Source organism: Delphinapterus leucas, chromosome 3 (assembly GCF_059928025.1).
Source record: "Delphinapterus leucas isolate spDelLeu-1000000601 "Yukka" chromosome 3, BTC_Dleu_Yukka2, whole genome shotgun sequence".
Taxonomy (NCBI): Eukaryota; Metazoa; Chordata; class Mammalia; order Artiodactyla; family Monodontidae; genus Delphinapterus; species Delphinapterus leucas.
The window spans coordinates 129117497-129129512 of record NC_143131.1 but is presented as its reverse complement, the minus strand read 5'-3'; the positions used below and the strand labels follow the sequence as shown (position 1 = coordinate 129129512).

General features: G+C 46.5%; 1 protein-coding gene and 1 pseudogene across 2 annotated transcripts in view; one reads left to right on the top strand and one right to left on the bottom strand.

The window, feature by feature from the left end:
* The window catches only part of GLRA1 (glycine receptor alpha 1), a 54436-nt gene that overhangs the window by 29491 nt on the left and 12929 nt on the right, over nucleotides 1–12016 (top strand). Inside the window, exons 5-8 of the mRNA XM_089908589.1 lie at nucleotides 312–535; nucleotides 3489–3571; nucleotides 4799–4936; nucleotides 7429–7643. Coding sequence (XP_089764715.1) covers nucleotides 312–535; nucleotides 3489–3571; nucleotides 4799–4936; nucleotides 7429–7643 — 660 coding nt within the window. The remainder of the gene's footprint in view (nucleotides 1–311; nucleotides 536–3488; nucleotides 3572–4798; nucleotides 4937–7428; nucleotides 7644–12016) is intronic.
* Nucleotides 1–12016, bottom strand: part of LOC149749698 (myelin expression factor 2 pseudogene) — a 178643-nt pseudogene that overhangs the window by 159420 nt on the left and 7207 nt on the right. The gene's annotated exons all lie outside the window — the stretch shown is intronic.

Sequence of the window (12016 nt, the reverse complement as noted above, 5' to 3'; positions counted from 1 at the left end):
GTGTTTATTACATCAGTATGAACTTCATTTTTTAAATTTTTCAGAAGAAAGAATAACATTTAATTAATCTCAGTTCAGAGGTGAATATACTTAACAGGGCATCTAGAGAATTTTCAGGGATAATTATGACTGCCCTGATTTTTGCCTGATGCACAGACTTTACGTCTCATCCCCATGTAAGATGCAACCATGCTCTGATAGCATCCTCCAGGAGGGGCTTTGGGAAGTGCTGACCGAAAGCACCTGGGCCCTCCAAGATGTGACATCCCAGGGCCTAACTCTGAGTCCACCTCCTTATCTCCTGCCTGTAGGACTATAGGGTCAACATCTTCCTACGGCAGCAGTGGAACGACCCCCGGCTGGCCTACAACGAATACCCGGATGACTCTCTGGACCTGGACCCATCCATGTTGGACTCCATCTGGAAACCTGACTTGTTCTTTGCCAATGAGAAGGGGGCCCACTTCCACGAGATCACCACGGACAACAAACTGCTGAGGATCTCCCGGAATGGGAATGTCCTCTACAGCATCCGGTGAGTTCTGTACAGGCTCATCCCCTCCATTCTCAGAACATACCCTGTGGGGGCAGACGCTAAGAGGAGGGCCAAACAGAGGTGAACAGGCCCTGGCAACCGAACACCTTTACGGAATAGGCAGAGCCAGCTCTGCAGCTTACACTCAGCAAGTAAGAATAAAATACCACGGGAACTCCTAGAAGCGAGCAGTTCATTATAACCAGGGGGACCAAGGAAGCATCCTAGAGAGGGAAGGTTAAAGTTAGGCCCCCAAGCTTACGCAGAATTTCAATCAAACAAGATGGGAAAAGAATACTCAAAGACAATGCTGACCCCAGGAACATTCGGTTACTCAAGATGAATAAATTCCAGAGAGCTGCTGAACAATGATACTCTATAGCTAACAATACTCTACTGTACATTTAAACACTTATTAAGAGGGTGGATCTCATGTTAAACGTTTCTATCATAATTTTAAATAATAGCCGAGCAAAGGCACAAAGTCTGAAAAATCACAGCAACTTCAACATAAATGGTCTGCCAGGTGGACGGTGCTGCTCACAGGTACAAGCCAGGGCTGCTCCCTCCCTTCTAGAAAGCCTTTCTATCCTCTGCTCCTTGCACTGAGTCTGCTGGGACTCCCCTCCCCAGTTGGGGGATATCCTGCATACACTGGTTATGGGCAAACTTTCAGAGCTTCCTGCCACACTCTGTGCCCCTCCCAACCCACCTAATTCTCAGTCTCCTCCCCCAAGGCATGGAGAGAAGGACCAATGTCCATGTTATATCCTTACTACGTACCATTCACTGGGAATTTACCTACTAGGCTCAGACTTTGTATGTATTATTTATAATCGTCCTAACAACCCTATGAAGTAGGCTTTATTATGCCCACTTTGCAGATTAGACAAGTGAGGATCTGAAAGTTTAAGCAACTTGCCAGAGTTCCCACAGCTACAAAGTAGCAGAACCTAGATTCTCATCTGTTAGTGTGCACCTAATGCCCACTCAGAGCCTAGAAGAACAGTGCAGAGCATTCAATAGGCACTCAAATATTTGATGAGTTAATGAGTATGTTTTTATTTCAAAGAGCTTAAAGGGACACTGGTCCTACTACTGCTGTGTAGCACAGGGAACTCTGCTCAATGTCATGTGGCAGCCTGGATGGAAGGGGAGTCTGGGGGAGAATGGATACATGTATATGTGTGGCTGAGTCGCTTTGCTGTGCACCTGAAACCATCACAACATTGTTCATCGGCTATACGCCAACATAAAATAAAAAGTTAAAAAAAAGGGGGGGGACACTGGTCCTAAACGACTCTCCTGCCCCTCCAGTCCCTCAGGGGAATATATCTTTTTATTTCCATTAGGAGATGAGCTTTAAGTGTCCAAGCCCATTGGAGAGGCCGCACAGATCCTAATCCCCAAATGTGAATGGATTCAGAGTCTCCCCTGAGAGCAGGCTGGGTGGGAGAGGGGACTCAGGGACCTCAGCAGGTAAAGGAGGCACCATGGAGGAATCCGAGGCCAACATGGCCTTCCGTACCCATTGCCCGCCCCACCCAGTGCGCATCCAGACTGGAAGGGTGATGGGCTCAGGATGGCCACCGAGGCCTGGCTGGCTTGGATTCTGCCGCAGCCAGGCTCAGTTTCATATCTCCAGGAAGCTAAGCCCCAGTGCAGCATGACAGAAAGACAAATCAGCAGAAAGTGATGTTCCAAGGTCATTCAACTTCAGGAAATTCACCCAGTGTGACGGCTGCCCCACTTTGGAGCTTTTATCTTCAGAAATTCAACTGCGTGCACTTTCCCTTCCCTTCCCCCTCCTTCTCCCACTCCCTCTTTCCCCTCTTCTTCCCCTCCCTCTCCCTGCCCTTTCCCTCCCTGCCTCTGCCTTGTGCTTAAAGGGCCCGCATCCACAGCCGTGGGTGAGAGCTGGAGGAGGAAGTTCGCGCCAGGCCGTGGGCCTCACCACATGGGGCCGAGGTGCCAGCAGCTAAGCCCCACAAGACCACCAGTTAGGGGTCTTCGGGTATTGAGGTTGGCTTTTCAGGACAGCAGTGCTAGAAAGCCCACCAGCAAACATACGAGCTCAAAATCCAAAAGCCAGGAGACCTGGTTTTGAACCCTGGCTGAGCCATCAGCTGGCTGTGTGACCTGACATGCCTCCCCACCTAGCCTTCTCTGCATCCCAGTTTTCTCACCTGTCCAGTGCAGGAGTTGGCCTGATGATCTAAGTCTCTCTGGCCTCCACGAGCCTTTCTTCTCTGTTCCCTGCAGCAGGGGCTCAGACGCTGGCAAAGCGTTTCAAGCTGAAGTCTTGCATCGCAGCTGAGCTGCAGACCTCAGATTCTGTTAAGGGGACTCCCTCTGGTTCTGAGGCTGCAGTCTCTGCCAGGGCTGAACAACCCAAAATAAACAGCTAGCCCAGACGCCTGGAGCAACCACCACCCCCCAAATGACCCCAGCAGGAGCCCGCAGACGCGAGTCGGCTGTGTTGGACACCCAGCGTGCAGGGAGCCTCTTGGAAATCACTTTTGATGAGCCTAGTGTGTGAAGGGAGAACCCAAGAACCACCTGCGCACCTGCTACATACAGGTGCACCTGGGGATGCTTGAGGCCTGGTGGTGCTCAATTTAAAATTCAGGCTCTGTCCTACCTGAGGGCTCTACAGAAGAGAAGGGATGCAGGTGGCCCATGGCCTACAGGCCTTCAGGCAACTTGCTAAAGGCAAGTTTCTAGAAGCCAGACAGACGCCAAAGAAGCCCAGAAGTTCCATTGACTTGTGTGACTTTAGGCAACCTACTTTATCTCTCTGACGTGGAAATATACATATATTATTTCAATAAACACTGGTTCCCTAGCCTCCTTGGCCTTTCCTAGATAACTGATTTTCCAGTAGTGACTGGAACAGAGGCACAGCTTCTCTGGTTTGTGGTTCCAACATCATACAGCTCCTTTCTCTTCCCAGAATCACCCTGACACTGGCCTGCCCCATGGACTTGAAGAATTTCCCCATGGACGTCCAGACGTGCATTATGCAACTGGAAAGCTGTGAGTCCCTTGCATGAGGCCTCTAAAAGAACCAGACTCTCCTATCCCCGTGGGACCAGCATAAATTCCCACACAGATGCTCCTAACCACTGGACCCCAGGAGATTACTGTAATAGCCCAAAATACCAGATGAGGAGCTTTGCTCTTAGAAAACGCATTAGAAATATAACTTCCCTAGCATTGTCTGACTGAAGTTCAGCTCTGGAGCCAGCAGCATTCTCCAAAGAGGCACTGTTCCATGTCCCCTGTGAACATGCTCGCCAGGAATGGAGGAGCAATAGCTTGAATAAGTCATGGTCCTTGAACTCACAGGGATGCTCACTCCAGCAAGGGAGAGGTCTTCTGCACAAGTAACTCTAAGGCAGGCAGCAAGTGGTAAGTGTGTGGTTAGACGTACAAAATGCTGTGGCCTCAAGGCAGAAAGTGCACTTCCTTCTGACTGGGTAAGGAGACAGGGTATGGAGAAGGCTTTATGGAGGAGATCACAGGTGAACCAAGATTTTAACAGATGGGGGAGCTCACTTCTTTGACTGCAAACACGGAAACCAATCTGACTCATGTAAAGAATGGAATTAAGTGGAAGGACATAGGGGTTCCACATGGACTTGAAGGAAAAGCTAAAGTACAAGAACCAGGCCAGAGCATTTAGGCAACAGGAACTAACAGACCATCCCCTCGGAGCACCACCTCTGAGGAGAGTCTGCACCAGCCATCTCCGAACCCTTTGTCACTTTACTCAACAGTCAAAGTCCTGGGGCAGAGAGTCTGATTGGCCTAGCTGAGTCACCATCTCACACCTTGGCCCCCAACTGATAGCCCCGCCAGGATAGCATACCATACAGTTATTCCCCAGAGGAAAATCTGCTGGGGGCACAAGAGGGGGGCTTGCAAGGATGGTGCACAGGCAAAAAGAGCGGAGGTCAGCTGAATCTGACATGGGACTGAGGGGTGAGGGCAAGAGGACAAGCTAAGGTGGGAGGCTGGCAGGGGTGGGTAAGAGAGGTGGAAGGGCTGTGGGGTAGATGTCAACAATGAAACCAGCTTTAACCTCTCGTGTGGGGAGAAAAAAACCGCAGCAGCGACATAGTCTCATGAGTTCCACTGAGTGTCTGATGCCTCTCTGCTTCTAACATGCTTCATGTTAGACGCCCTTCCTGCAGCACCCCTGACATGCTTCAAATAAGAGCTTCCGGGTGGTGACTTCTCCTCCTTCTCATCCCATCCCAGTTGGATACACCATGAATGACCTCATCTTTGAGTGGCAGGAGCAGGGGGCTGTGCAGGTGGCAGATGGACTGACTCTGCCCCAGTTTATCCTGAAGGAGGAGAAGGACTTGAGGTACTGCACCAAGCACTACAACACAGGTACGTGCGAGGGCCCACCTCAACCCAGCCAGGGCCAGAGGTCAGTGCAAACATTCATTCAGTTGCTGATCCAACGGATCTTCCGAGGTACCTGTGGTGGCTCTATCTCCCTATTTATTACCTAGTGGTCAAGGGAATGTCCCTTGAAACCAAAAAGTGGCTCCCACGCTTTCTTCCTGTGAGTCCTGGGACAAGTCACTTGAGCTTGGGCCACATCTCATGACAAGGGGAGCTGGGAGATACATTCTCTTTTCCAGGTAGCTGTATGTCCAGCTCAGGACAGACCCTGTCCCTAAGGCAGAAGGGAGAGCTGACAGAGGGAGGACATCTAGCAGTGTCTATCACAGAGGGACTGGCATTTCTATTTTTTTTTTAAGATTTTTTTTTTGATGTGGACCATTTTAAAGTCTTTGCTGAATTTGTTACAATATTGCTTCTGTTTTATGCTCTGGTTTTGTTTTTCTTTTTGTGTTTTTTTTGGCCGTGAGGCATGTGGGATTTTAGCTCCCCGAGCAGGGATCGAACCTGCACTCCCTGCATTGGAAGGTGAACTCTTAACCACTGGACCGCTGGGGAAGTCCCGGGACCAGAATTTCTGAGAGGGCAAAAGCACAGAGAATGTTCACATTAGACCTCAGTGGGGAGCTGAGAGCTGGCACTGAGGATTAGTAAACAGTGAAGTTGGAAAGGGTCCCCTAGACTGTGAGCTATGAGGAGGGAACCCCACTTTTTAGCTCAGCTCTCTATCTCCCACGCCTAGCCCAGCATTTGTTGGAAGATTGAACACAGGGATGAAGTGGGGCCGGATCAAGACTGGCTTTGCCTGCCCTGTTTCAGGCTGGGAAGGAGCTCGTGGAACATTGTGGACAAAAGGCAGTCAGTATGCCACGCTGGGGAGCTGGGCCGGGGGCTGCTGTCTGAACACAGCCGAGTGGAGTGGAGACACATGACAGGCTGCAACAGGGGCCCAGGAGAAGAGGAGGTGAAGGAGAGGGGTTCAGAGAAACCACTGTGGGTTCTGATGCAAGTAGAAGGCCCAGAGAAAAAGCAGGCAGCCTGGGTGCTGGTCTGTTTAGGACAGCTGTCTCTTTCCAGTGACCTCGGAGATATCTTAGAACCTTCAAAAATACTCTCTTCATCCCTGGGCAAGCTGAGACTCAGAGACAGTATCCAAGGGGAACTGGTTCCAGGACCTGCTAAATTACCAAAATCCAGGGATGCTCAAGACCATAGTTGGCCCTCCTCACTGAAGGATGCAGGGCCCACAGATACAGAGGGCCAACTGTACTCTCATTAGCAGTGAGTCCCCATGAATCAAATAATCACAACAGACTCTCACATACCACACACAGCCCTTTACTGTTTACACAGCGTTTTCTCATTCATCATCTCAGTTGCCCTTCACTATTCACATTTAAGTGAGAGCTGAGTTCTGGGCTAGCTCTGTGGATTCAAGGAGAGAAGACTGGCAAGGCCCTGTCCACATGGAAGGGGCTGTCCAGGGAGCTGTAGAAAATGCCCTGGTAACTCTGCGTCCGTGGACTGGAGCTAAGACGCCACCATGGGATGGCCCAGCCCAGTTCCAGGGATTCACAGATTGGGAGGAGACGAGCTGTGCGCAGTCTGGTGCAGAGGACACAGAGAGAGAGAGAGAGTGAGATCAACGTGCCTACTAACTCAGTGTACTATACCTTAAAGGCTCTGATGATCTTGTGGAGAGAGCTGAAGGGACACAGGAAAAAAAGCGCCCCCTGCCTGGGCGAGTCTTCACAGTTAGACTGCCATAAAGGAAAGGGAGGATTTCTTTGGCTGGTTGTGGGGCAGAAGAAGGGCTTTCGGGGCAGAGGGATTATCAGGCTCAAAAACTCAGAAGTGAGAAAATACAGAGGATGCTCAAGGCAAGGGATGGAGTGTAGGGGGTCATGAGTAGAGTAAAGAAACAAGGGAAATGGGGTGGAAACAGGCTAGAGGTCAACCGTGAAGGGCAGACTAGAGTTTGAACTTTTCCCTGTAGGTAATGGGGACTTTCTTGTATGGGGAGAGATGGAAGGAAAGAAAGGTTCTACAAGAGGAAGTAACAGAAATGAGTCACTTTTTGGCAACAAAACTGGCAGAAGGATAGAGAATGATCCACTTGGGCCCACTCTTAGCAACAAAATAGTGTTGATGGGGATGATGGCAAATGACATTCTCAGCATTAATGGTTTGTGAGGACTGTGCTAAGTTCTTTATAGGCATAGGCATCATCTCATTTTACCATCACAGTAACCATGAGTAACCATATGAGGTTGGTATTATTATTACTATTATCATCATTATCATTATCCCCAATTTACCAAAGATGAGGAAACTGAGACACAGAAAGATTCAGACACTCACCTAAGGACACAGCTATTGTGAGGCTGAACCAGGACTCCAGTCAAGGGTGCTCTGACCTCAAAGCCTTGTTCCTGTCCAAGGCTACCTGGCCTTCCCGCTATAAATTCTTGCAGGCAAATTCACCTGCATCGAGGCCCGGTTCCACCTGGAGCGACAGATGGGCTACTACCTGATCCAGATGTACATTCCCAGCCTGCTCATTGTCATCCTCTCGTGGATTTCATTCTGGATCAACATGGATGCTGCCCCAGCCCGTGTGGGCCTGGGCATCACCACCGTGCTCACCATGACCACCCAGAGCTCAGGCTCCCGAGCATCCCTGCCCAAGGTAAGTCCTACTGCCCAAGAGCACAGAACACCAGGACAGATAAGGAGGACACACATCTCCCTTACCCTGCCTGAGATCAGGCGAGCACAAGGAATTAGTCACTATTTCGTGTTCTTTTTTTTAACATCTTTATTGGAGTATAATTGCTTTACAATGGTGTGTTAGTTTCTGCTTTATAACAAAGTGAATCAGCTACACATATACATACATCCCCATATCTCCTCCTTTTTTCAAAAAATTTTAAAATATCTTTATTGGAGTATAATTGCTTTACAATGTTGTGCTAGTTTCTGCTGTACAACAAAGTGAATCAGCTATATGTATACAGATATACCCATATCCCCTCCATCTTGCGTCTCCCTCCCACCTTCCCTATCCCACCCCTCTAGGTGGACACAAAGCACAGAGCTGATCTCCCTGTGCTATGTGGCTGCTTCCCGCTAGCTATCTATTTTACATTTGGTAGTGTATATATGTCCATGCCACTCTCTCACTTCATCCCAGTTTACCCTTCCCCCTCCCTGTGTCCTCAAGTCCATTCTCTATGTCTGTGTCTTTATTCCTGTCCTGCCCCTAGGTTGTTCAGAACCTTTTTTTTTTTTTTTTTTAGATTCCATATATATGTGTTAGCATACGGTATTTGTTTTTCTCTTCCTGACTTACTTCACTCTGTATGACAGTCTCTAGGTCCATCCACCTGACTACAAATAACTCAATTTCATTTCTTTTTATGGCTGAGTAATATTCCATTGTATATATGGGCCACATCTTCTTTATCCATTCATCTGTCGATGGACACTTAGGTTGCGTCCATGTCCTGGCTATTGTAAATAGAGCTGCAATGAACATTGTGGTACATGACTCTTTGAATTATGGTTTTCTAAGGGTATATGTCCAGTAGTGGGATTGCTGGGTCGTAGGGTAGTTCTATTTTTAGTTTTTTGAGGAACCTCCATACTGTTCTCCACAGTGGCTGTATCAATTGACACTCCCACCAACAGTGCAAGAGGGTTCCCTTTTCTCCACACCCTCTCCAGCATTTATTGTTTGTAGATTTTTTGATGATGGCCATTCTGACTGGTGTGAGGTTAGATACCTCATTGTAGTTTTGATTTGCATCTCTCTAATGATTAGTGATGTTGAGCATCCTTTCATGTGTTTGTTGGCAATCTGTATATCTTCTTTGGAGAAATGTCTATTTAGGTCTTCTACCCATTTTTGGATTTGGTTGTTTGCGTTTTCATATTGAGCTACATGAGCTACTTGTATATTTTGGAGATTAATCCTTTGTCAGTTGCTTCGTTTGTAAATATCTTCTCCCATTCTGAGCGTTATCTTTTCGTCTTGTTTATAGTTTCCTTTGCTGTGCAAAAGCTTTTAAGTTTCATTCGGTCCCATTTGTTTATTTTTGTTTTTATTTCCATTTCTCTAGGAGGTGGGTCAAAAAGGGTCTTGCTTGTGATTTATGTCATGGAGTGTTCTGCCTATGTTTTCCTCTAAGAGTTTGATAGTGTCTGGCCTTACATTTAGGTCTTTAATCCATTTTGAGTTTATTTTTGTGTATGATGTTAGGGAGTGTTCTAATTTCATTCTTTTACATGTAGCTGTCCAGTTTTCCCAGCACCACTTATTGAAGAGGCTGTCTTTTCTCCACTGTATATTCTTGCCTCCTTTATCAAAGATAAGGTGACCATATGTGCGTGGATTTATCTCTGGGCTTTCTACTCTGTTCCACTGACCTATATTTCTGTTTTTGTGCCAGTACCATATTGTCTTGATTACTGTAGTTTTGTAGTATAGTCTGAAGTCCGGGAGCCTGATTCCTCCAGCTCCGTTTTTCTTTCTCAAAATTGCTTTGGCTGTTCGGGGTCTTTTGTGTTTCCATACAAATTGTGAAATTTTTTGTTCTAGTTCTGTGAAAAATGCCATTGGTAGTTTGATAGGGATTGCGTTGAATCTGTAGATTGCTTTGGGTAGTATAGTCATTTTCACAGTGTTGATTCTTCCAATCCAAGAACATGGTATATCTCTCCATTTGTTTGTATCATCTTTAATTTCTTTGATCAGTGTCTTACATTTTTTTGCATACAGGTCTTTTGTCTCCCTAGGTAGGTTTATTCCTAGGTATTTTATTCTTCTTGTTGCAATGGGAAATGCGAGTGTTTCCTTAATTTTTATTTCAGATTTTTCATCATTATTGTATAGGAATTCAAGAGATTTCTGTCATATGAACTCTTGATGCCTCATTCTGCTTTACTCTCTTTTAATGCTAGGTGCTGTGTGCTAGGTGCTACATTCACTACAGTCACTGGAGCCACATTCCCCATTACTCACTCATCACTAGACACAACACTCTTCTCTACTGTTAATGCCAGATGCCATACTCTGCTCCCTTCAGCTTCATGTTAAGTGCAGCATTCTGCACCATTTCCAATGCAATACTGCACTTAACATTGTTTCGATACAGAAAAAGTTGTCAGAATATACAACAAACACCCTAAAAGCCTTCACCTCAATGCCAATTGTTATCATTTTGCCACATTTACGTTATCTCTATTTATAGGTAGGTAGGTAAGTAGATAGATAGATGCAACTTTTTTTTTTTTTTTAAATTTATTTATTCGTTTGTTTATTTATTTTTGGCTGCGTTGGGTCTTCGTTGCTGCACGCAGGCTTTCTCTAGTTGCGTTGAGCGGGGGCTACTCTTCGTTGTGGTACGCGAGCTTCTCACTGTGGTGGCCTCTCTTGTTGCGGAGCACAAGCTCTAGGCACGCAGGCTTCAGTAGTTGTGGCACATGAGCTCAGTAGTAGTGGCTTGCAGCCTCTAGAGCGCAGACTCAGTAGTTGTGGCGCACGGACTTAGTTGCTCCGCGGCATGTGGGATCTTCCTGGACCAGGGCTCGAACCCATGTCCCCTGCATTGGCAGGTGGATCCTTAACCCCTGCACCACCAGGGAAGTCCCTAGATGCAACTTTTGCTGCATTATTTGAAGGTTACAGACATGACAATTCACCTCTAAATAAGGAATAACGATCACAATGATATTATCACATCTAAAAAATTAACATTAATTGAATAAGTATTAATGAATTAGAAATAATTTCATCTAATATAGAACCTTTAAATTTTCCCAACTGTCCAAAAACTGTCATCAATGGACATGGATCCAATAAACGTTCATACTGCATACACTTGCTCTTTTAATCTAGAACAGTCCCCTCACTGTTTTTTGTTTTTCATGACATGACTCTTCCATTAACTCTTCTTTTTTTTTTGTTTTGGCTGCATTGGGTCTTTGTTGCTGCGCATGGGCTTTCTCTAGTTGTGGTGAGCGGGGTCTACTCTTCCTCGCGGTGCACCGGCTTCTCATTGTGGCGGCTTCTCTGTTGTGGAGCATGGGTTCTAGGCGTGTGGGCTTCAGTAGTTGTGGCACATGGGCTCAGTACTTGTGGCTCGTGGGCTCTAGAGCGCAGGCTCAGTAGTTGTGGTGCACGGGTTTAGTTGCCCCACAGCATGTGGGATCTTCCTGGACCAGGGCTCGAGCCTGTGTCCCCTGCATTAGCAGGCGGATTCTTAACCACTGTGCTACCAGGAAAGTCCCTCTACCATTAACTTTTAATGTGAGACATGACATTCTACTCCACCTGCCATCTACACTAGACACCACTCTCTCCTCTATTTGTCCTCACAAGAAAACTCAACAATCTGCCCTTTGCACTGTTAACGCTAAACTTTGCATTCTGCTACATTTACTGTAAAAGATTGAAACCAAATTCTGTATACTGTCACCAAGTGACAACACTTTCTGCTCTGTTCATTTGCAAAAGCAGGAGTAATATTCTGCTTCCTGTTCCTTATGTTAGGCTCAACATGCTGCTCCACTCTCTATTAATAGTTGATGCCACATTCCCCCTCACAAGACTCAACATTCTACTCCACTCATTGTTAACACTAGACTTGATATTGGGCTTCGTTTGCTATTACACTCAACCTGACATTCTTCCCCCTTCGCTTTTTTTAAAGCATAAAATTCAGTGGCATTTAATATATTCACAAAGTTGTACACCCTCAGCGCTGTCTAATTCCAGAATATTTCATCACCCCACAAAGAAACCCCCATATTCATCAACAGTCACTCCTTGTTCTCCGCTCCCACCAGCCCCTGGCAACCACTAATCCACTTTCTACCTCTATGAATTTGCCTATCCTAGTCATTTCAGCTAAGGGGAATCACACAATATGTGTACTTTTATGACTGGCTTCTTTCATTTAGCATAATATTTTCAAGGTTCATTTATGTTGTAGAATGTATCACTACTTCATTTCTTTTTATGGATGAATAATATTCTATTGTATGGATATTTCACATTTT